Raw genomic sequence first — 22,388 nt, forward strand, 5'->3', positions numbered from 1 at the left:
GTTATTGTAGGGTCGCAGGGGCTACAGGGGCTGTGTGTTATTGTAGGGTCTGGGGCACTACAGGGGCTGGGTGTTATTGTAGGGTCACTAGTGTTATTGTAGGGTCACAGGGGCTACAGGGGCTGTGCGTTATTGTAGGGTCACTGGTGTTATTGTAGGGTCGTGGGGGCTACAGGGGCTGTGTGTTATTGTAGGGTCACTGGTGTTATTGTAGGGTCGTGGGAGCTACAGGGGCTGTGTGTTATTGTAGGGTCACTGGTGTTATTGTAGGGTCGTGGGGGCTACAGGGGCTCTGCGTTATTGTAGGCTCACTAGTGTTATTGTAGGGTCGTGGGAGCTACAGGGGCTGTGTGTTATTCTAGGGTCGCAGGGGCTACAGGGGCTGTGTGTTATTGTAGGGTCACTGGTGTTATTGTAGGGTCTGGGGCACTACAGGGGCTGGGTGTTATTGTAGGGTCACTGGTGTTATTGTAGGGTCGCAGGGGCTACAGGGGCTGTGCGTTACTGTAGGGTCACTGGTGTTATTGTAGGGTCATGGGGGCTACAGGGGCTGTGTGTTATTGTAGGGTCCTGGGTGTTATATAGGGTCCCTGGGGCTGGTTTGTTATTGTAGGGTCTCCCCAGTGACCACCCTTTATCACAGGGTCTCCCCATCTCTTCCCAGGGGGGGAAGCTGCTCTGCTACCACCGGGAATCCCTGGGTGCTCCTTTGTTATTGTAGGGTCTCCCTGTGCAGGTCTATTATTGTAGGATCTCCCCACGTCAGTTTGTTATTGTGGGGTCTCCCTTTCAAGGTGTGTTATTGTAGGGTCTCCCCACCTAAGTCTCTTACTGTGGGGTCCCCCTCACGCTGGTTTGTTTTTGTAGGGTCTCCCTGCCACAGCTCTGTTCTTGCAGGGTCCCCCTCACGCTGGTTTGTTATTGTAGGGTCTCCCCACATAGGTGTATTACTGCAGGGTGTCCCCACGCAGGTCTGTTATTGTAGGGTCTCCCCGTGCTGGTGGGTGCCAGCACACCCCAGGCTGCACTGGTGGGGTGGCCTGGGTGCCTCGGGGGGGGGGGGTCGTGTCTGCCCTCACCCCCCCCGTTAGCAAAGGTTCGTTAACAGGGGACCCTGCCCTGGGGATGGCATGGGGTGGGCTGGGGGGTCAGCACCCCCCTCGTGTCCCCTGGCATGGGAGGGGCACTGGACCCCCCAGCTGTGGGGACAGGGGACACTGGGGGCTGAGTTCAGGGGTGCCAGGGCAGGGGGGGGACAAGGGGGGGGGACAGGGGAGGAGGGGGGGATGCCAGGGGGGATGTTGGGGAGCAGGGGATGGGGTGCCAGGGGATGGGGTGTCAGGATGGGGGGGTGGAGTGCCAGGGGATGGGGTGCCAGGGTAGGGGGGGATGCGAGGGGATGGGGTGCCAGGATGGGGAGGGGGTGGATGCCAGGGCAGGGGGATGCCAGGGGATGGGGTGCCAGGATGGCGGGGGTACCAGGGGATGGGGTGCCAGGGGATGGGGTGCCAGGATGGGGAGGGTGCCAGGGGATGGGGTGCCAGGATGATGGAGGGGGTGGCGGGGGAGTAGGGAGGATGCCAGGATGGGGGGGATGCTAGGGAATGGGGTGTCAGAGCAGGGGATTGGGGTCCAGGGGAGCAGGGGGATGCCACGGGACGGGGTGCCGGGGGGATGCCAGGGACCGGGGCGGCGGGGCTGCGGGAGGGGGGGGTGCCAGGACAGCGGGTCGGTACCTGCACCCCCTGCGTCCCCGCCGGCCCCGCTGCCTGCCCGGGGCTATTTGAAGTGGGATAAGAAATGCTCCACGGGGTACCGGGGCGAGTCGATGCCCAGCGCCTGGCAGAGCCCCAGCAGGCGCAGGCAAGCCTCTGCCCGCGTCGCCCCGCCGCAGGCCACGCTCAGGCAGGGCTCCTCGTACTCCCCGGCCCCCGCCGTCTCTTCGAAGAGGCGGTTGAGGCGGACGAGACCTCGACTCTGCAGCGCCCGCAGAGCCGCCAGCCCCCCGCCGCCCCCCAGGGTCGGCCCGTGCTCCGAGCCCAGGCACATAACGCCGGCCAGGTGGGCGCGGGGCACGGGGCGAGCGGGCAGCACCGGCGGTAGCCCCAGGGCCACCAGCACGGCCGCCAGCAGCAGGTCGGGGCCGTAGACCTCCCGGATCCAGTCGCGTAGGTAGAAGCCCCCCATGCGGGGGTTGATCTCCAGCAGCCGGGGACCGCCCGGACCCAACTTCAGCTCCACGTTGAAGACGCCGTCGCGCAGCCCGCAAGCCAGGCAGCACTGCAGGGCTGCCCGTACCAGCTGCGCCTGCCGGTCGGCGGGCAGGCAGGAGGGCAGGCAGGCGGCCGTCTCCAGGAAAGCGGGCAGGCGCGTGGGGCCGTTGTCGGACACCCAAGCGCCCAGCAGCCGTCCCTCGAAGACCACCAAATCGACGTCGTGCTCGGTGCCCGGCACGTACTCCATCAGCAGCATGGCGTTGCCCCAGCCCAGCCCGATGCCCGGGTGGTCGGCGTCGTCCCGCAGGTCACGCCAGAGCCGGGCGGCGTGCGCGTGGCACTGCCCGGCGCTCTCCACCAACCGTACGCCCACGCCACCCGCCCCGAACTCCAGTTTGGCCACGGCGGGGAAGGGCACGGCACCGGCAGCCCGTTCCACATCCCCGTGGCTCTGCAGCCGGCGGCAGGGCACGGCGAAGGCGGCGGGCGGCGGGCGGCCCCGGCGGCACCGCTGCAGGTGCTGGTGGGTCCGGCTCTTCTGCTTGGCCACGCGGATGGCGGCGGGCGGGCTGCCGCGGAGCCCCAGGCGCTGGCACACCAGTGCCGCCAGCACCACGCAGTCGTCCCAGTAGGAGAGGCAGGCGTGGGGCCGCAGCCCCCGGGCGCGTACCAGCTCCGTCACGCGCTCCGCGTGCTCCTCGTCCCGCCGGTGCTCCCGGCTGTCATAGGGCAGGAAGGTCTGCACCAACCCCGCCGCAAAGTGCTCCGGGTCCGACTCCACCAGGTGGATCTGCGTCCCCAGAGAGGTGTCACCATGGCAGTGGGGGGGGTTACCCACCCTGGCCCCGCAGCTCTGCCACCCCCCCACACCAACTGGGACAGCAGAGCGACCGCCTGAGGTGTGGGCACGGCTACGGTGTGACTGCTGTGTGCGGGGTGCCACCCAGTGTTCACTCTGAAACCTACTGATGGCAGTGCCCACCAGTCGGCACCCCAGCCTCCTCACCCTCAGGCCATAGTCGCGCGCCGCCTCCCAGACAAAACTCTTGCTGACGCCGCCGGCCCCAATGAGCAGGATGTCCTTGTCCTCGACCAGGTGACGCTGCGCCCGGTGCAGCAGGGCCTCAGCCACCAGCCGGGGCAGGTCACCGGGGGGCTCCCCCACGGCGCGCCCCATGCCCTCGGCCAGCAGGCAGGTCTCCAGGCACCGCTGGCTGTTGGCGGACAGGGCCACCAGCTCCAGGGTGTCATCCACGCACGCCAGCAAGAAGTCCACACCTGGGGACGAGGACGGGGACGCCGCACTCAGCACCGTGGTGCCAATGTCACCGCCGTGGGGCGGCCGCTGGGGACCGGCGCTGCTCCCCCTGCACTCACCCAGGAGATCGGTGTGGGCGCGGGCGCCACCACGCTGCTGGGGGCTCAGCTCGGCTTCGGCGGCCAGGAGGGCGGCCATGGCGGCCTCGGCGGCCCCCTGTAGCCGCGTGGCCAGAGCCTGCCGCTGGCCGGGGGCCACCACCCCCCACTGCTGCAGGCTGGTGTCCAGGCCCTGGGGCAGCGCCGCCCCGTGCCGCACCGGTGCCTCGGCGCGCCCCACGCCGCACGCCACCTGCGGGGATGTGCCAATGCAGGCGTGGGGACGCGGGCTGTCACCAGGGCATGGGGACATGGATGGCCACCAGCATCTGGGGATGCGCAGGGCCACCATGGCATGGGGACACGGATGGCCACTAGTGCCTGGGGATGTGTAGGGCCACCAGAGCATCGGGACATGGGCTTCCACCAGTGCCTGGGGACACGCGGGGCCACCAGGGTATGGGGACATGGACAGCCACCAGTGCCTGGAGACACACAGGGCCACCATGGCATGGGGACACGGATGGCCACCAGTGCCTGGGGACATGTAGGGCCACCATGCCATGGGGACACCAATGGCCACCAGTGCCTGGGGACACACAGGGCCACCAAGGTATGGTGACATGGATGGCCACCAGCATTTGGGGACATGCGGGGCCACCATGGCACGGGGACATGTGCCACCACCCCACAGCCTGGTGGGACGCTCACAGCCATGACACCCCCCCCCGCGGGTGGGGATGCCCACGGCCACGCCCACCACGCCCCACCCAGGCGAAGGGGAGGAGCCTGTGCGCTGTCCCGGGGGGGTGGGAAGGGGCGAGGGGGGGGCCGTACCTGGCAGAGCTGGGGCCGGTCCCCCCAGGACCTGCAGACGAGGGTGCAGATGCGCAGGGCCACGGGCAGCCGCGGGGCTGGGCTGCCTGGGGGGCGAGGGACAGGGCAGGCACGGCCGCCGCCCGGGGACAGGGGTCCCTGCCCGACCCACCCCCGGTTCCCTCCGTGGGCTGCTGGGACCCCGTGCTGGACCGCGGTCGCCCCAGCTCACCCCGACCCCGGGGGACTGCGGGGACCCGCACGGCCACTGTCACCCCCCACCCCCACGGGACCGTAGGGAGTCAAAGGGGGTCACCCCACCAACCACCCCCACCCCAGGGCACCGGGGGGGTCCAGGGTGGCCACCTTCCCCCCACCCCTACCCCAGGGGACCGTGGGGGTCCAGGGTGGTGGCACCTTCATGCCCTGCCCCAGTAGCCCAGGAGTTTGGTTGCCCCAGTGGCCACCCCCCCCCCCCCCCAGGGAGTGGACACGTGGCCAGCACGGCTGCAGGGACCCAGGGGAGCCCGGGGGGCCCTTCCCTCCCATCCCGGGGTGGTGGGCGCCCGAGGGCGGGGGCCTTACGTGGGGGGGGCACGGGCAGGTGGGCGGTGGGCACCAGGGCCTCCAGCAGGACGCTGTCCTCCTCCCGCAGCCCACGGAGCCGGGCACCCACCGCTTGCGCCACCGCCGCCCCCTCCGCCTTCCCGTGGGTGCTGCGGGCGCCCGTCCCGCGCCACCGCCACCCCGCCGGCCGCACCACCACCTGCGCACACCCCTGTGTCACCCCACACCGTGGCCGCCCCCACCACCTACACGTGCCACCGGGCCACCCCGTGCCACCCCATCGCCGGGCCACCCAGTGCCACCACCACCCCGACAGCCACCCCACCACCCCGTGTCACCGGTGACACCCCCACAAACGTGTGACCCACAGGTGCCCCTGAACACCCCGCCATGCCCCATGTGTGCCCCCCACCCTTGAGCCCCAGCTGTGTCCCCCCGTGTCCCTGCCCACCCCTCACCATGCCCCATGGGTGCCCCCCGCCCTTGTGCCCCATGGATGCCCTTCGTATCCCTGCCGACCCCTCCCGCCGTGCCCCGTGGGTGCCCCCCCGTGTCCCCCCATGCCCACCTGGCTGTAGGGTTCCATGGCGGTGCCCCCCAGGAAGGCGCCCACTTCCTCCTGCACCAGGCTCTCCTGGCCCTGGGGGTCCTCCAGCCGCACCAGCCTCACCCCGGGGGGCGCCGGGTCCACGGGCAGGTGCCCCCCCGGCCCCAGGACAAAGGCCAGGGTGGGGGGCACGGGTAGGCTGGCACGGGCCGCCAGCACCCAGCGGGTGACCAGCGGGTCCTCAAGCCGTCGGGCAAGCGGGACCGAGCCCCCCATGGGGCAGTCGAGGTCACGGGCCAGCTCGCCCACCCAGCCGCTCTCGGGGCCCCCCGCCACAAAGGTGCCCGTCACGTAGTTGGCCCGGCGGGGGGGCACGAAGGTCTCCAGGGCGCTGTGGCCCCCCGCCTCGAAGGAGACCCCCCGGGAGAGCAGCAGGGACCAGGCACCTGGGGACGTCTCCGAGGGCACCCGGCTGGCCCAGGCGGGTGACAGGCACAGCACCATGGCACCTGCGGGTGGGCAGCGGGCAGCGGCTGTCCCTGGTCCCCTGCCCTGGGACACCGTGGGGGGGGGCAAAGGGGCACCCACCCAGGGAGGGAGCACGGGGGGAGTGATGCTGCGGCTGCCCCGGCACCCTGGGGCGGCATTTGCTGCCAGCACTGGTTTGTACTGGGGTTAATGGGGCTGCAGATGTGGGGCACGGGGGGGGCTGGTGCCACCCGCATCCCCTGCCTCAGTTTCCCTCCCAGTCCGGGTCCCACAGACACAAGGGGGTGTGGGGGACCCCTTGGCCCGGGGTTGGAGCAGCCAGGTGGGATGTGGGGAGCACCCGCTGTGGGTTCCCGGGTAGGGACAGGGGGGGCCGTACCCACCTGGGCAGCGGCTGCCACCCTCCAGCAGGACGGGCAGGAAGGCGGTGGGGGAGCCCAGGATGCAGACGGTCATGTCCAGCGGGCCAAATCCTGCCAGCAAGGCAAGGCTTAACAGCCCCGGGACGGGGGGACAGACCCAGTTGCCATCCTGTCCCTGGCACCCCAGCCCAGCTGTCAGTCCCCAGCCACCCCCGATGTCCCCATCACCACCCAGTCCCTGCCGCCCCCCATCCCAGCCCCTCCCATGCCCCCTCGTCCCTGCCACCCCCCATGTCCCCAGCCTGGCACCATGCCCCCCATCACCACCCAGTCCCTGCCACCCCCAGTTCCCAGCCCCCTGAGCCCCGGTGCCCCCCATCCCAGCCTCCCCCGTGCCCCCCACCCTTGCGGGGCTCTGCGGATCGGTCCAGCGTTTGGGGCAGCCCCTCCTGGCGCAGGGCGCTCTGGAGCAGCTCGTAGGCGTGGGTGGCACATTCGGGGTCCCCGCTGTCCTCGGACACCTCGCCATCAGGGGTCTCGTCCTCCAGCCAGCCCGGGCACAGCGCCTCCGGCCCTGCCCACTCCTGCTCCTTCGGGCTCGGAGCCGGCTCCGCACTGGTCTGGTCCATGGAGAGCTGGGGGGGGGCAGAGATGGGGCTGGCACCTGGCAGGCATGGGGCTGGCATGGGGCTAAGGGGTTGGCATGGGGGTAAGGGGCTGGCATGGGGCTGGCACGGGGCTAATGGGTTGGCATGGGGCTGGTGTGGGGCTAAGGGGCTGGCGGGGGGCTAGGGGGCTGGCATGGCGCTGGTACGGGGCTGGCACAAGGTTGGCATGGGGATAAGGGGCTGGCACGGGGCTGGCACGGGGGTAATGGATTGGCACGGGAGTAAGGGGCTGGCAGGGGGCTAAGGGGCTGGCACGGGGCTGGCACAGGGGTAATGGATTGGCACGGGAGTAAGGGGCTGGCAGGGGGCTAAGGGGCTGGCAGGGGGCTGGCACGGGGGTAATGGATTGGCACGGGAGTAAGGGGCTGGCAGGGGGCTAAGGGGCTGGCAGGGGGCTAATGGGCTGGCACAGGGCTGGCACAGGGGTGGCATGGGGCTAACGGGTTGGCACGGGGCTGGCATGGGACTGACACGGGACTAAGGGGCTGGCAGGGGGCTGGCATCGAGGCAGACACCGGGGGGGGGGCATAGGGGTAGGGTGCTGGCATGGGGGACATGGGGGCAAGGGGTTGGCATGGGGGAGCTGGGGCAGCCGTGGGGGTCAGGGGCTGGCACGGGGCACAGGGCACCTCTGCCCACGCATGGGTGGGGGTGTCAGGGTGCTGGGGGGCTGCGGGTGCCGGGCGCAGAGCCGCCACCTCGGGGATGCGGGGCAGTGCCAGCCGCCGGGGCTGCCAGCTCCCGGACAAAGCGTCCCCTTGTCCCTGCGGGGTCACGCGGCGGGTGGGCACAGCGCGCCACGCCGCCTGCTTCCCCACGGCAGCGCCCGGCACCACCGGGGCTGTGCCCCACTGGGATGGGGCACCCACCTCCGCCCGGACCCCCCCCACACCTGGGGGTCACTCACCATCCTGGTGACAAGGGGCTGCAAGGAACAGAGGGGCAGAGTCAGCGGGGCTCCTCGGGGACCCATCACCCCCTGGCCACCCCCACCCAAAGCCAGGGAGCCCCCTCCCCAGCCCCACAGTGCCCAGGACACCCCTTCTGCAGCACCCACCGGGGCCAGGCACCCTTTCTGGGGCACCCCTTGGTGCCAGCCCCGGTGACCCCCGGTTGTCCCCTCGGTGCCAGCCCCGGTGACCCCGGCAGCTCCGGCTGAGCCCGAGCAGGGATTAGTGTAATCCCACGCCAGCTCAGCACAGCCGGGGGCACCCCCTGCCCCAGGGTGCCAAGGTGCCCTGGGGGTGTGGACCCAGGCAGCTGGGGCCTCCCCGCCCCCCCCACCCCTCCCACCCCCCCATGGGGTGCCCCAGCTCCCAGCAGGGTGCCTGGCAGACCCGGGCATGGAGGGAAACTGAGGCACGGAGCTGAGCGGTGCCTGCTTGCAGCCACCCACCCAGGCTCCCCCAGCCCAGCTCCTACAGCCCCGTGGGGTGTCCCTCTGGGGTGGCCAGGACCCAGTGACAGGGTAGGGGGACACATGGCTCGGTCCCCTGCCCACCAGTGAGCATCTGCCAGCACAAGGACCCCCCAAGACCCACACATGGGACAACCACAGGGGTCCCTGTCCCCCCCCTAGCCTGGGGACCACCCTGTGTAGCCCCCGTCCCCAGCTGGGGGGTGGCCCTGCGGTCCCCAAGCTGCTCCAGCTGTGTCCCCCACGCCTGCCCTGGGTACCTTGGGGTGGGAGCCGTGGCCTGAGAGCACGCAGGGGACCGGGGCTCGGGGACGCCCGACACAAGGGACACTGGGCAGCTCTGGCCTTTAAACCCCCCCGTGCCACCCCGGGGTGCCCGTCCCCCGTCCCCGTGCCCCGGATTAGGCAGCGGGCAACAGCAGGCGGCACAGAGCCCCATTGTCCCCTCCACGGATTGGGGGGGGGGAAGCACAGGCACCTCGCGCCAGGCGCTGGCACCCTCGCCCCGAGCCAGGGCTTGCACCCCTGCCCCTGGCCTTGTCCCCGTCCCTAGGGACAGCAAGGGACAGTAGGGACGCCGTGGGGACACGCCGCCGTGGTGGGACCTGGGGCGGTGGCTCAGTGTGGCAGGGTGCCCCCGTCACCCCGTCCCTGAGCTGGCCAGGCTGGGCACGGCCTCCCCCCACCACCCCCCCCCGCCTCGTCTCCCTCTCCCCAGCATGGTGGAGCTGCCAGGCCGCACGTCCCCCGGCTTAGCTCCAGCTGCCCACGGCATCACTGTCACCGTCACCGGCAGGCACGGAGCCACCAGCGCGGCCACCGCACCGCAGAGCCCTGCACGCCCTGCCGCCCACGGCCACCCGGCTGCGCCTGGCACAGCCGTCCCGTGCGCACCCACCCCGGCACGCACCCCACGGCCACAACCGCCCCACGAGCCCGGGGTGCCCCCAGCCCTGCACACCTGCGCTGCCACGCTGCTCTGTGCACACACGCGTGCATGCACGCGTGCACATGCACACACGCAGACATGCACGCATGCATGTGCATGCACACGCACGTGCACACGCACATGCACACGTACGTGCAGACATGCACACATGCATGCATGTACGCAAACACGGATGGACACACACACACACGCACGTGCACACACGCAGACACAGATGCACGTACGCAGACACGCGCACACGCGTGCATGCACCCAGACACAAACATGCACACAAACATGCGTGCCCACATGCAGACATACGCACGTGTGCACACGCACACAGCCCCTGTTGTACGCACACGTGTGCACACACACAATCCCGACCTCCTGCTACTCCTGCACCCCTCCCAGCACCAGCACCCCCCCGGGGCGTGCACACGCACACTCCCCCCAAAAAAGCACCCACACCCACGCACCACCCGTCCCCACGGGCCCCCTCCACGCCCACCCGTGCCAGCACCCACCGGCGGTGGCGGTGGCGGTGGCTGTGGCGGTGCCGGTCGGTGTGTCCGGTGCTGTCGCGCCCCGTGCAGCGGCTGTGCCCGCTCCCGGTCCCGGCGGTAGCGGCGGCGCCTCCTGCCCGGGCGGGGCGGCCCCGGGGAGGGGCGGGGCGGGGCCGGGGGGACCCGGGGGGGGGGGGGGCGCAGGGTGCGGAGGCTCGGGGCGGGGGGGTACTGGGGTGTCGGGACAAGGGGGCAGCGGGGAGGCGGGGACCGGGGGCGGCGGGGCCGGGGTGGCACCGTACGGGACACGGGAGAGGGGACGGGGACGGGGACGGGGGACGGGGACAGCCCGGCGGGGTCACCCGGGGCCGGCTGTAAAACTGACACCGCGGAGCAGAAATGTCAGGGCTGAAATGTCCCCCCGCCCCGGGAGCTATTCCCGACCGCACGGCACGGCATGGCACGGCACGGCACACGGGGAATGGCATGGCACGGCACGACACGGCACAGCGTGGCGTGGCATGGCATGGCATGGCACAGCACACGGGGGATGGCACGGCATGGCATGGCATCACACGTGGGGAATGGCACGGCAGACGGGACGGCACGGCATGGCATGGCATGGCATGGCATGGCACAGCACATGTGGCACAGTGTGGCACGGCATGGCATGGCAAAGCATGGCACAGCATGGCACGGCACGGCGCGGCACAGTGTGGCACGGCACGGCATGGCACGGCATGGCACAGCACATGTGGCACAGTGTGGCACGGCACGGCACGGCATGGCACAGCATGGCACAGCACATGTGACACAGCGTGGCGCAGCACGGCATGGCACAGCACATGTGGCACAGTGTGGCACGGCACGGCACGGCGCGGCAGAGCCCAGTGTGGGTAGCGGCGGTGCCGGTGCCACTCGCGATCTGTCCCTGCCGCCTGTTTACCTGGCCCCCACCTTGGGGACTGATTAATGACTGCTGCAGGCAGGAGTGCAGGCAGGGGTGCAGGCAGGGGGACAGGCATGATGCCTGCACCCCTTCCCTCCCTCCCAGGCCTGGCGCTGCCACCATCCACGAGCCGGGGCCCAAACAGGGCTCAGCCCCCACCGTGTCCCCCCGCACCGTGTCCCCAGAGCCCCCCCCCGAGCCGTGCCCAGGGTGCCCGCGGGAGCCCAGGCTTTGGGGTGCCCCTGGGGACACCCCGGTGGCAACAGCCTCCCAGCAACAGCCCGGTGCTGCTCACAACGGCGGCACCACGGGCCCGGAGCAGGAACAAAACGGGGGGGGGGGGAAGGGGGGGCACCGGGTCCCTGCCCGGCACCGCGTTCCCCCGTGTCCCCCCGTGTCCTCCCGACCCCATGCCCCCTCACAGTCCAGTCCCGGGCTCTCCATCTGCCCCGGCCCCTCCTGGCCTGCCCTCCCCCCCCGACCCCCTCCCGTGCCCCGGGACCGGGATGCGGGTCCCCGGTGTCCCCCGTGTCCCCCTGCCACGGGTGTCCCCATGTCGCTGTGCCGCGGGCGGACATGCCTGCGTTTCCCCCAGACCGGGAATGGGGTGTCCCCGTACCCCCGATGGCAGTATCGGGGTGTCCCCTGCTCCCTCCCCGCCCCCCCCCCCACCCCGTCGTGTCCCGGTGCCCCCGGTGCCCCCCCTCCCCGCTCCGTCCGCTACCACTCTGATTCCTCCGAACCGGCAGGGGGCGCTGCGCCTCCCGCCCCGCCCCACCGCCCCCGCCGGCCGCTCCCGCTGGGCGCGCGGCGCGAGGGGCGGGGCGGGAGCGTCCGGCGGCCATGGCGGACACCGAGAAGCTCAACCTCGACTCCATCATCAGCCGCCTCCTGGAGGGTGAGCGGACCCGCCGCCCCCCGCCCCCCCCGCCCACGGCACCCCTAACAGCTCCGGGCCCCCCTCCGTAATGGCCTCGGAACTCCCAACGGCTTCCGCCTTCCCCTTTCCCCCCCCCCCGCCCCGCCAGCGGCCTCGGGCCTCGCTGTAACGGTCTCGGGACCCCCAAAGGCCTCGGGACCCCCCAGCGGCCTCCAGCCCCCCCCCAACAGCTCCATTCCCCCCCCAATGGCTCCAAACCCCCTTTAACGGCCTCCAGCCGCTCTCAATGGCCCCAGTTCCCCCTTAACGGCCTCTAGCCCCCCCCCGCCCCCGCACCGGCCTTGTCCCCCCCAGCAACCTCTACCCACCCCCCAACAGCCCCAGCCCCCCCCAACAGCCTCCAGCCCCCGCAGCGGCTGGTCACCCTGGGTCTCCCCCACCCGAACCCCGGCCCGGGCTAGATGGGGGGCGGCTTGGGCCGCGGTAGTTGGGGGAGTGGTTTGTAGGGCCAGGTGGGGTCCCCGAGGGGTGCGGCCGGTACCCCGAGGGGGGGGGGAGGAGATCCTGGAGCTGAGCCTTTGGGGGTGGGGGGGGGGCTGGAGAATGTGAAGGGGTGGGGGCTGTGTGTTGGGGGCAGGTAGACTTGGGGATTTTGGGCCTGGATGCTGGGGGGCTGTGCAGGGGATGCAGCCTGGATGTTGGGCTGGGAGGCTTGGGGAGCAGCAGGGAAGTTTGGGGAGGTGGGTGTTGGGGGGTTTGGGGGATCAGGGGAGTGGGGGGCTGGCAAGGGGGCTGCTGGATTTGGGATAGGGCGGGGGGGCAGCGTTAGGGGGTGAGCGGTGTGTTGGGGCATGAGGTGCAGGCAGCAGGGTGGGGGAAGGATCTGGGTTCGGGGTGCCCTGCCACAACCCCTAGCTCTGGAAGAGGGGGTGATCCATGCCCACCCATCCTGAGGGCTGCCAGGACCCTCTCTGGGTTGGGGGGACACCCAAAATCCCTCTCGTCCGTCACTCCTGCCAGTCTATGGGCATGGGGTGTGCAATGGCCCTGATGCCTGCCCACCTGCGTGGGGTGCGCGCGGGGTGCTGGTGGGGTCCCTGATGCCTGTCTCTCTGGTGGGGCCAGTCCAAGGGTCGCGGCCGGGGAAGAACGTGCAGCTGACGGAGAACGAGATCCGGGGGCTGTGCCTCAAGTCACGGGAGATCTTCCTCAGCCAGCCCATCCTGCTGGAGCTGGAGGCGCCTCTCAAGATCTGTGGTGAGGGCTGGCCGGGTGCTGCGCTGGCCGGGCACGGGCTGGGCGAGCCCCCGGAATGGGCATGGGGGCCGGCTGAGGATCCCAGCATGGCCCTGTGCTTCCCCGGGGATGTGGATGGGCAGCACTGGGGCCTGCTGCAGGGTGGCGTGGGGGGCTGTAGGGAGCTGGGGTCCTACGTACACCCTGTGCCCCCCCTCCAGGTGACATCCACGGGCAGTACTACGACCTGCTGCGGCTCTTTGAGTACGGGGGCTTCCCCCCTGAGAGCAACTACCTGTTCCTGGGTGACTACGTGGACCGGGGCAAGCAGTCGCTAGAGACCATCTGCCTGCTGCTCGCCTACAAGATCAAGTACCCCGAGAATTTCTTCCTGCTGCGTGGCAACCATGAGTGCGCCAGCATCAACCGCATCTATGGCTTTTATGACGAGTGTGAGTGCTTGGGCTGCGGCCATGTCCCCCCACAACCCCTCTGCCATCCCCGCGCGCCCCTTACCCGGTGTCGTCCCTGTGCTGTCCTGCACCAGCCCCATCTACAGCTGCTGTGAGCAGGGGGAGTCCTTCTGCCACCCCCGTGTCCCCCTCGTACCCACAACCAACCTGTACCATCCACATTGAGCGTCCCACGCCCCCTCTGTACCCCTGTGCCCCCCCGCCAACCTCTTCGACGAGTTTGCACGCCGAGGACACCCCCTGCGTGACGTAGTGCCACCCCATGGCATTGCCCCCGCGCAGCCAGAGCTCTGCTGGGACTGGTGGGCCTTTGGGCAGCCGCGAGTGCTTCACTAGGGGGGTGCGAGCCCATGTGTGGGGGCTCATGGGGACCCCCGCGTGCCCCTGTACCCCCAAAGGGGCAGCACCAGGCACCCACACCCACTGCTTTGCAGGCAAGCGGCGGTACAACATCAAGCTCTGGAAGACATTCACTGATTGCTTCAACTGTTTGCCCATCGCTGCAATCGTGGATGAAAAGATCTTCTGCTGCCACGGAGGTGGGCATGGCCCCGGGGCTTCGCGGAAGCAGCCACCAGGGACTGGGGGGGGGGACGGGACAGGAGCTCTGTGCCTTGGGGGTGCCCCAGGGGGGGACGGGGGCTGTTACCGAATAGGCAGGACCCGACGCTGTCCCCCGTCCCTGCAGGGCTGTCTCCCGACCTGCAGTCGATGGAGCAGATCCGTCGGATCATGCGCCCCACGGACGTGCCGGATCAGGGTCTGCTCTGCGACCTGCTCTGGTCCGACCCCGACAAGGACGTACAGGGCTGGGGTGAGAATGACCGCGGCGTCTCCTTCACCTTCGGGGCGGAGGTGGTGGCGAAGTTCCTGCACAAGCACGACCTGGACCTCATCTGCCGGGCGCACCAGGTACCCTCAGGCACGCGGGTGCACCCCTGGGTGGGGGGATTTGGGTCCCCAGTGGGTGTCGGGTATGGGGCAGGCGTTCATACCCCCAGTAGGGCAGTATTTGCTCTTAGGGCTGCGTCACTTCGTACAGGTGGCGTTTCCGGAGAGGTATTTGCCCTCCTTGAGGGGGATGTTTGATCCTGGGGGTGTTGGGGGGGGTTTGTGTGGACTGTGTGGGCGGGACCCCTGGGTGGGTATTCGCCCCCCGGGGGTGCCCGGCTCAGCACCGGCCCCAACGTCCACGCAGGTGGTGGAGGACGGTTACGAGTTCTTTGCCAAGCGCCAGCTCGTCACCCTCTTCTCGGCGCCCAACTACTGCGGGGAGTTCGACAACGCGGGCGCCATGATGAGCGTGGACGAAACGCTTATGTGTTCATTTCAGGTGGGTTGGGGGGGGCCATCACGGGGTGGGGGGGGCAGGCCTGTGGTGACCATGGGGGGTCTGCGGGGAGGGGAGGCTGGGGGGGGCAGGAGGAAGAGCGGAGTTTGGGGGGAGCCTCCACCCTGAAGGCAGGAGGGGGGAGCAGGGAGCTGGGGCAGGAGGGGGCACGGCGTGCAAGACCCCCACTCATCCCTTTCCCCACCCCCAGATTTTGAAGCCGGCCGACAAGAACAAGGGCAAATACGGGCAGTTCAGCGGGCTGAACCCCGCGGGACGCCCCGTCACCCCTCCCCGCAACTCTGCCAAAGCCAAGAAATGAGCCACGAGCCACCCCCCTCCCCGGCTGGGGCCCGTCCCCCCACTCTCAGCATCAGGTCGCTTTTCTTTCGACTCATTTTTTATTTGTAAGATCCTGCCGCCCCCTCCCCCCGCCACGCTCCACCAAACCAAATCCAGCCCCAGGGCAGGGACCGCCGGGGCGAGGGGGGAGCCCAGAGCCCAGCCCTGGGATGGCAGTGGAGAGTGGGGGGGGGGGCAGGAGGATTTTTTGGGAATAAACTTGTAATGGGTCGTGGGGGGGTGCCTGTGTTTGGGGGCTGATGCTGGATTGGGGGGGTGCCCGTCCTGGTGGCTGGGGGGTCCGCAGGGGTGGGATGCTGGCAGCTCCGCGCCTTTGGGGGGGGTCTCAGTACTCGCCATCGCTGTCCTCTGCCAGCACCTCCTGGGTGGGGGCCAGGCTGGGCCCCCCCGGTGTCAGCACCGAGCCAAAAAACAGCGAGCGAAACTGTGGGGAGAGGTCGGGGTGAGGAGGAGGCTGTGCCCGTGCCCCTGCCCCCAGTCACACCCGTGCCCACCCCAGACCTTTTTGTGAGGGGGGGTCCCTGGCACGGCTCCTTCCTCCTCCTCTTCCTCCTCCTCTGGGTCGCTTTTGGCTGGACCTGGGGTGCGCAGGGGGAAGGTGGGGCTGGGGGGCACCCCCGAGCCCCCCTCATAGGCACTGGTTTCCATGGCAATCATGTAGGATTCGAGGTCATCACCAAAATCATCTGACGGGCCGGGCAGGTGGGAGACACTTGGGGAGAGAGCGAGTAAGCAGGGGCAGAATGGTGACCGTTCACTCTGGTCCCTACTGATGGCAGCTGGAGGGCTGAGCTGGGATTGTCAAACCCCCCAAGGCCGACACAAGCTCCGCTTACCCGTTGGCCGCAGGGGGCTGCAAGTCGCTTTCCGGGTCTGAGAGGGTGGCCAGCACCAGGTGCACCTCCAGCACGGCATCGTCCAGGGTGAAGATCACCGGCCTGGGGGCACAGAGGGCTTGAGGGGGGGGCCAGGGATGGCACAGGGGGGCCAGGGTGCCCCTTCTTACCTGCCAGGCGCGTCGTAGTGGATGGTGAGGGGCAGGTTGGAGGCCTCAGCGAAGGTCAGCAGCCCCTGGGGACAAAGGGGGGGTTGAGGGGGGCCAGGGGGTGACAGGGGCTCGAGGTGGGGAGCCTGGGCAGGAACTCACCCGAAATTCCTTGAGGCAGAAGGTGATGCGGGAGCCCGGGACCACAGCTACGGCCTGGAACTCGTCCTCGGCCAGCCACAGCTCTGTCACCATTGTTTTGCTCGGCTCTGGGGGGGGGTGAGGAGGTGGGTGAGGGGGCCATGCTGGCACCCCAAGGCCGGGGAATGGGCACCCCCTCCCCGCAGGGCTCACCTGCCTCATCCTCCACATAGTTTCGGAGGCTGATCTTGCCCCCGGGACCGGCTTCCAGCGTCACCTCAGCCAGTGTCTGGGGGAAGTGAACCACGGCCTCCGCCAGCACCCTGTAGGCATGGGGGGTGGGCTGAGCACCCCAAACCCCCCCAGGTCCCGCAGGACCAGCCAGGGTCCCTCCTTCCATCCGCCCTCATCCCCCTCTGCAGCCCCCTGCCCATCCCTTTGCCACCCCAGCTTCTACCTGCCATTCCCCCCTGCCCCCCACGTCCCCTCTAGCGTCCCCCCTCCTTGTGCTGCTGCCGGTCCCCGCTCACCGTGCCGGGGCGCAGAGGCTGCTGGCGCAGCACTGGGTGTCGAAGATGGCCTGCAGCCGCTCGCACTCCTGGAACGTCAGGTTGTGGGTCTTGGTGACGCCTGGCAGGGAGGGCACCGGCTCAGCGGGGCAGGACGGCAGTGCCAGCGTGTCCCCCCCAGCCCGGCACTCACCGTACTTGCAGTGGAGCTGCACGACGAGGCGGCTGGCCCGGGGTTTGAGCAGGATGAGGCATCTCCCCACCGTCTTCTCCAGCGAGGGCAGCGAGCGGAAGACACCCAGGAAGGACTGCGGGCAGGGGATGGATACAGGGATGGTCACCGTGCCCGGACCCCCCACCCCCCGCTCCCCCGGAGCAACGGGGAGCTTTGGGGGTGCCCAGGCAGGGTGCTGGCAGTGGGTGCTGCACCTTCATGAGGACTTTGCATCGGAGGAGCTCTCTGTCAGGCTGGGCGCCGCCCGTCTCGTACAGCTGGAAGAAGAGGGGCGCGAAGAGGAAGGAGGCGAATGCGGAGCGCGAGGAGTTGACGGCGCGCAGGGACAGCTGGAGGAGGTGGGGGGGGGACGACAGCATGTTGGCACTGCCTGTCCCCCTCAGCGGGGACAGAGGGGGGCACATGGTGGCCCCCCCAGCTCCCAGTCCCCCCCCACCCCGGTGCCCCGTACCCCGCTCTCGGTGGGCTCCAGGTAGAGCTCGTCCCCGATGCGGGACAGGGAGTGCACGGCTCGGCCGAGGACTGGGGGGGGGGGGTGAGGAGGAGGAGGGGGGTGAGGCAGGGCACCCCCGTGCCCCCCACGCCCCCCCCCGTGATCCCCTCCCCCCGTCCCCGCTCACCTTTGACGTTGCCGCCAGTGATGATGCACTTCATGGCGTGCGGTCAGGGCTGGGCACCGGGACCCGGCGGGCACGTGGGGGCTTCGCGCCTGCCTGCCCGGGCCCCGCCCCCCGAGCTGAGGCCACGCCCTCCGCCACGCCCCCAAGGCCACGCCCCCACCAGATGGTTGCGCCCGGCCTCACCGCCGTACACCCCGCCCTACCCACACCCCCCACCCCCCCCCCCGCCGCGATGGACGCGTCCGAACTCCCCCTCCCGCCCCGGCAGCTGTTTTCCCTCCCCGCCCCGGAGCCCCTCGGTGGTGCCGCCTCCCCAGCGGCCCCGGGAATGGTCTCGCCCCCTTCCCTATCCAGCCCCCAGTGGTTCCGGCCGCTTCACCTCCGCGCCGCGCCGGCACCTTCCCCGTTCCCGCACCGCCCTCGCCAGACGCCTTCCCATTGGGCAGGAGCCTCTCTCCGTCCCGCCCACGCCGCCGGCCGATTGGTCGGCGCGGCAGCATGACGGCTCGGCGGCGTTCTCGACCCGGCGTTCTCGCGCCGGGCTTCGCCTCACGTGATCGAGGGCGGTTCCTCCCCGTGCTCCGGGCGCCCGGCGGCGCGCGCGCGGGCAGGCCCACCCCCCCTCCCCCCGTGGCTCGCTATTGGGCGGCAGAGCGCAGGCGCCGCCAGATGTTGGAGTGACGTACGGCTCAGCCAATGGGGCTTCGACGGCGGAGCGGCGGGTGTGCGCCCCTCAGGACGGCTCTCGGGGCCTGGCCCGGTCCCGTTCGTGTTCCGCGGCCCGGCCCCGGGCCCCAGCCCGCCCTTGTCCCGTCTCCAGGCTCTCGTCCTGCCGCCTGACCGCCTGCCTGTTCCCCGGGTCCTTCCCTGACTCGTTCCTGGGTTCTCCCCGGGGTCTGTGCCCTGCCTGCGGCCTGCCAGGCCCCGGCCCTCCCCCGGGAGGATCCTCCGGGGTCCCCTGAGGGGCCTGTGCCACCCCCCAGCGGCTTTGGCAGCTCGATCCTGCACCACGGCTCTGCGTGGGATCCCAGCCTGCCTCCCCGTGCCTGCTCCCCTGCCCCCCGGACGCATCCTGCTGGGGCTCCCCTGCCCCCTTCTCCCTGGTGAGCGTCCCCTCACGCCTGGCTCCCCCTTCTCCCCCAGCGGCACCCGGGGTCGGGCTGCCCTCCACGAGGTTCCTCCTCTCTTCTCGTTCCCTTCAGCTCAGCCCCCTCCATCAAGCTGCTGCCACCAGCCCTTGCCCACGGTGCTCCCCAGTGCCCACCCGTGGGCCATGTCTGTGGGGCTGGGAAGGGCTGCAGCTCCCCGGAGCTGGGTGGGCACCCACACAGGGGTGCACAGTAGCTGGTGGAGCCGTCCCTGCTCTGGTGCCTCCTGAGAGCCTGGTGTTTGGGGGACCTCTGCCCCGTGCCTGAGGGCCTCTGCCTCCCGGGCAGTGGCCGCACGCAGGCGAGCGGGGATGGTGTGGAGATTGGCAGCGCTTAACAGTCTCTCCATCCTGCAGGCACTGCAGTGGGAAGCGGGGAGCTCGTCCCTGGAAGGCCAGCGCCGTGTCTGAGGTGGGCAAGGGTATGAAAGCAATAAAAGAGAGGAAGGGGTCCCGCCGGGGAGGCTGGGTGAGGGGGGGCTCAGCCAAACCGCTTTCCTCATGCAGGCAGCCAGCCCAGAATGACTGGCTCTCAGGTTTGGGCCTCGAGGGAGGCCAGGGGATCTGGCTGCGAGGAACTTGACTCGCGCTCGCAGCGGGGTCCTTCAGCAGGCTCCTGCCCGCGGCAGGATCAGCGGCTGCCCAAGTCCCTCCTCCTGGGCTCGGTGGCCGAGGAGCCCGAGCTGAGGGGCCCCAGTGCGCAGCCTGCAGAGTGGGGCTGGCACCTGAGGGGGGGTGTGTGGAGCCCCTTTCCCACGGCTGCCGTCCTCCAGCACGTGGCCTCTCCTCCCCCTCTTTTCCATCTCAGGTGTGCCGCTGGTGCTCAGCGCCTCTCCGAATGCCCTGCGTCCAGGATTTCAGATCCAACGCCCCCCGGCAGCGTGTCCCCTCCAGGTAGGCAAACTTTCAGCCTTTGCAGGGCCGCTCTGCAGGCCAAGCCACGTGTGTGCGGCTGGGCTCGGACCACAGGCAGGGAGCTCGGGGGACTCCCAGGCCTGCCTTGGCCTGGGCTTGGGGTCCGGCCCCCCGAGGTCGGCTGGATCTGCCTCGCTCTGTCCCTGGGGTGAGCACTGGCTACCGGCCCCTTCCTCCCAGGAGGAGGAGGAGGAGGACGGGATTGTGTGTGAGTGTCCGTTCCAGCTCTTGAACAGCAGCCGGGCTCCTCTGGAGCCGGCGTCCCCAGGAGGGGCTCTGGCCTCGGGGCTCGGCGTTTTATGGGGCTGTGGATAGGACGCAGCTGGCTGCGGTCGTGACACACACACCTCAGCGGTGGCCAAAGCCATGCGCACCCCTCCCTCTTCCCCTGGCCGCCCTGAGCCAGTGCTGACGAGGCACTGGGGACCGGGCTGGATACGGGCCGGGGGCAGGAGCCTGGCAGCCCTCGGGGGGCTCCGGCACCCCCGGGTTCAGCCCACCCCCGCTCTGCCTCTCCCAACACCCCCTCGGGGTCCAGGACCCTCGTCCCTGTCACCTTCCCTGCCATCCCTGGGTGCCCCCTCCCACCCAGCAGGCTTGGGGCCATCTCCCACCGCCAGCGGCTGCCCATTCCCCCGAGAGCCACGGCTTCCTTTCCGGCACGGCGTCCCGAGCACATGGCGTGGTGCCCTCGCCCAGGCAGCAGCGCAGGGAGACAGACGGCCACAGCTGGGCTCCTGCTCCCTGCCCAGCAGGAGGGGACAGGCGCCCGCCACCGCTGGGCCGAACGTCTGTTCGGTGCCCCGAGACATCCCCTGCCTGCGCCCCAGCGATGCCACCGAGGAGCCGGGACGGTGCCCTGCCTGCCCAGCCTGCAGCTCGGGGGGGGGCTGTGGGTGGTTTGGGGCTAAAACCCTCCCCGGTGCCGGGCTTTCTGGTTCTGCCAGGGCACCGAGCAGCTCCTCGTCTCTCTTCCTCTGTCTGCCAGGGCTCTGGTGCAGCCTCGGGACATCGGTGCCGCCAGGACGGAGCTGGTGGTCACGAAGGGGCCAGGTAGGAGCGCGAGGGGCCGCGGGCGGGCGGGCAGGAGCCGTGGCGTGGCTGCGGACGGGCAGGCGGCGAGCTGCCCGCCGCAAAGGTCAGCAGTGGGAGGCAGGGCCGGCAGTGGCGCCGGCGGAGGGACCCGTGCTGACCGGGTTGGGACGAAGGTGAGGTCAGCTGCCCACGGCGCTGCCGGTGACGTGGTCCCCGAAGGCGGCGGGGGGCACGGCCTCACCCACGCAGGGCCGTTGTGGGCTGGTGACCAGGGCACGCGGAGGAGGAGGAGGAGGAGGAGGAGGATGCCTGGCCAGGGCTCTGCAGCGGTCTGACCTGCCTGTGCCTCGTGCTCCCCTCGTCCCGGGGTGGGGGGTGCAGGGGCTCCACCTCGGCATCCCCCGGCTGGTGCGGGGCTCTCCGGCCGAGGAGATGGGGCTGGGGAAGCTGGGAGGCAGCCAGGGAGGAAGGCTCCGGCTGGGGAGGGAGTCTTGCAGCTCTGCTGCCAGGCTGGGGGGCTTGTGCCACGTCCACTGGTGGCGTTACCCTCCTCCTCCTCCCCTCTTCTCTCTCAGGTGCTGGCCCAGTGCGAGCTGTGCGGCCGCGGAGCTGGAAAACTCACCAGAAACGACCTCGGCGCTGCCTTCTGGGGAGCGAAGAGGGCAGCGACGGGCAGGACTTGATGGCCCCCTCGGGTTGGCAACCACAGCCCCCCCGGGGGGACTCGAAAGCGGCTTTTCCCACCCGCTGCCGGCGGGGGCTGTTCGCTCGGGGGGAAACCAGATACCCTGCACCGCGGCTGGGGGAGCTGAGCGGAGACGCTGGCCCCACGCTGTGCGGGCAGGGGTGGAGGTGGAGACCCCCTCTGGCACGCTGCCGGGGAGCCGGGCAGCTCCGTCCTGCCGCGGGGGGCTGTCCCACCGTCACCTCCGCATCCCCCACCCTCCCCCTCGGGGCTGCGGCACACACACCCCCCCCCCGAGCGAGTGCCGGGGAGCCTTCTTGTTTCCGTGGCACGCTACCGGTCCTCAGGGCTCACCGCGTCGCCTTCCCTTCAGCGAGTGAGCGGTGGCATTGCCCGGGCTGGAGCAATGTGCCGAAAATCCCCCATCTTAACTGGGGGGGATCCAGAGCCGCCCCCCCACCCCAGAGCGCATCCCTTGGGTGCTTCCTCCCCAATTCAACGCCGGATCTCTGGCTCCCAACTAATAAATCGCCGCGGCAGCACCGCAGCATGTGTCAGTGCGTGGTTTATCTGTACGGGGGGTCCCTAAACCCGGGGCCAGTGTGTTCGGCACCGAGGATCCCTGTGGATTTGGGGGGGAAAAGGCCGGTTTCGGCGTGCGCCGAGCGGGCGCCCTGCTGTTCCGTGCCCTGGAAAAAACGGGGAAGAGGCGATTGCTGCCAGCGAAGGAGCCGGGAGGGCTCAGACCTGGCCGGGGCCGGGAACCGAAACGAATCGGCCTGTTACCTCCTGGCGCTCCCGAGCAGCGCCGGCCGGCCAGCGCCTTTGTTTTAAACAAAGCTTTTTTTTTTTTTTTTTTTATTATTTCGGGGGAGCCAACGCAGGCCAGGACGTTCCCCTCACCGCCGAGAGAGCCCCCTCTGCCTTCCCCTGCCTGCTGTGGAGATGTGCCGTTCGCCTCTGTGGCAGCAACCCACTCGTGGATGTGGGTCACGAGGGGAAGGGGTTTGGGGGGG

The 22,388-nt window shown here is 70.1% G+C and overlaps 4 protein-coding genes across 6 annotated transcripts; 2 read left to right on the top strand and 2 right to left on the bottom strand.

Moving 5' to 3' along the window:
• Positions 1–1,513: 1,513 nt before the first annotated feature.
• On the bottom strand, positions 1,514–9,940 carry CARNS1 (carnosine synthase 1). Its single transcript, XM_054828879.1, has 10 exons — positions 9,898–9,940; positions 7,914–7,947; positions 6,757–6,988; positions 6,375–6,464; positions 5,524–6,011; positions 4,974–5,154; positions 4,410–4,495; positions 3,594–3,825; positions 3,223–3,494; positions 1,514–3,006 (listed from the first exon to the last, which is right to left on the bottom strand). The coding sequence occupies exons 2-10, from the start codon at positions 7,929–7,931 to the stop codon at positions 1,780–1,782; spliced, it is 2,826 nt and encodes a 941-aa protein (XP_054684854.1). The 5' UTR covers positions 7,932–7,947; positions 9,898–9,940; the 3' UTR covers positions 1,514–1,779.
• A 1,693-nt stretch (positions 9,941–11,633) lies between these two features.
• Positions 11,634–15,310, top strand: PPP1CA (protein phosphatase 1 catalytic subunit alpha). The gene is made up of 7 exons (XM_054828343.1): positions 11,634–11,716; positions 12,824–12,955; positions 13,156–13,386; positions 13,842–13,946; positions 14,096–14,319; positions 14,606–14,740; positions 14,949–15,310. Exons 1-7 carry the CDS (start codon positions 11,662–11,664, stop codon positions 15,057–15,059), a joined length of 993 nt encoding a protein of 330 aa, XP_054684318.1. The 5' UTR covers positions 11,634–11,661; the 3' UTR covers positions 15,060–15,310.
• RAD9A (RAD9 checkpoint clamp component A) lies at positions 15,120–18,267 on the bottom strand. Of its 3 annotated transcripts, XM_054828341.1 has the most exons (12): positions 17,970–18,018; positions 17,591–17,683; positions 17,422–17,492; positions 17,165–17,299; positions 16,929–17,043; positions 16,757–16,856; positions 16,440–16,549; positions 16,248–16,354; positions 16,107–16,171; positions 15,937–16,038; positions 15,602–15,812; positions 15,120–15,524 (listed from the first exon to the last, which is right to left on the bottom strand). In XM_054828341.1, the coding sequence occupies exons 2-12, from the start codon at positions 17,622–17,624 to the stop codon at positions 15,426–15,428; spliced, it is 1,149 nt and encodes a 382-aa protein (XP_054684316.1). In that variant the 5' UTR covers positions 17,625–17,683; positions 17,970–18,018; the 3' UTR covers positions 15,120–15,425. The 3 variants fall into 3 exon arrangements, with proteins under 3 accessions (XP_054684316.1, XP_054684315.1, XP_054684317.1); XM_054828340.1 differs by lacking the exon at positions 17,970–18,018 and having other exon boundaries at positions 17,591–17,812; XM_054828342.1 differs by lacking the exons at positions 17,422–17,492; positions 17,591–17,683 and having other exon boundaries at positions 17,970–18,267.
• A 306-nt stretch (positions 18,268–18,573) lies between these two features.
• On the top strand, positions 18,574–22,206 carry LOC129206704 (uncharacterized). Its single transcript, XM_054826406.1, has 5 exons — positions 18,574–18,693; positions 19,095–19,159; positions 19,546–19,631; positions 20,641–20,705; positions 21,263–22,206. The coding sequence occupies exons 3-5, from the start codon at positions 19,576–19,578 to the stop codon at positions 22,204–22,206; spliced, it is 1,065 nt and encodes a 354-aa protein (XP_054682381.1). The 5' UTR covers positions 18,574–18,693; positions 19,095–19,159; positions 19,546–19,575.
• The last annotated feature ends 182 nt before the right edge of the window (positions 22,207–22,388 follow it).

This window comes from Grus americana, chromosome 5 (genome assembly GCF_028858705.1).
Source record: "Grus americana isolate bGruAme1 chromosome 5, bGruAme1.mat, whole genome shotgun sequence".
In the NCBI taxonomy this organism is placed as follows: Eukaryota; Metazoa; Chordata; class Aves; order Gruiformes; family Gruidae; genus Grus; species Grus americana.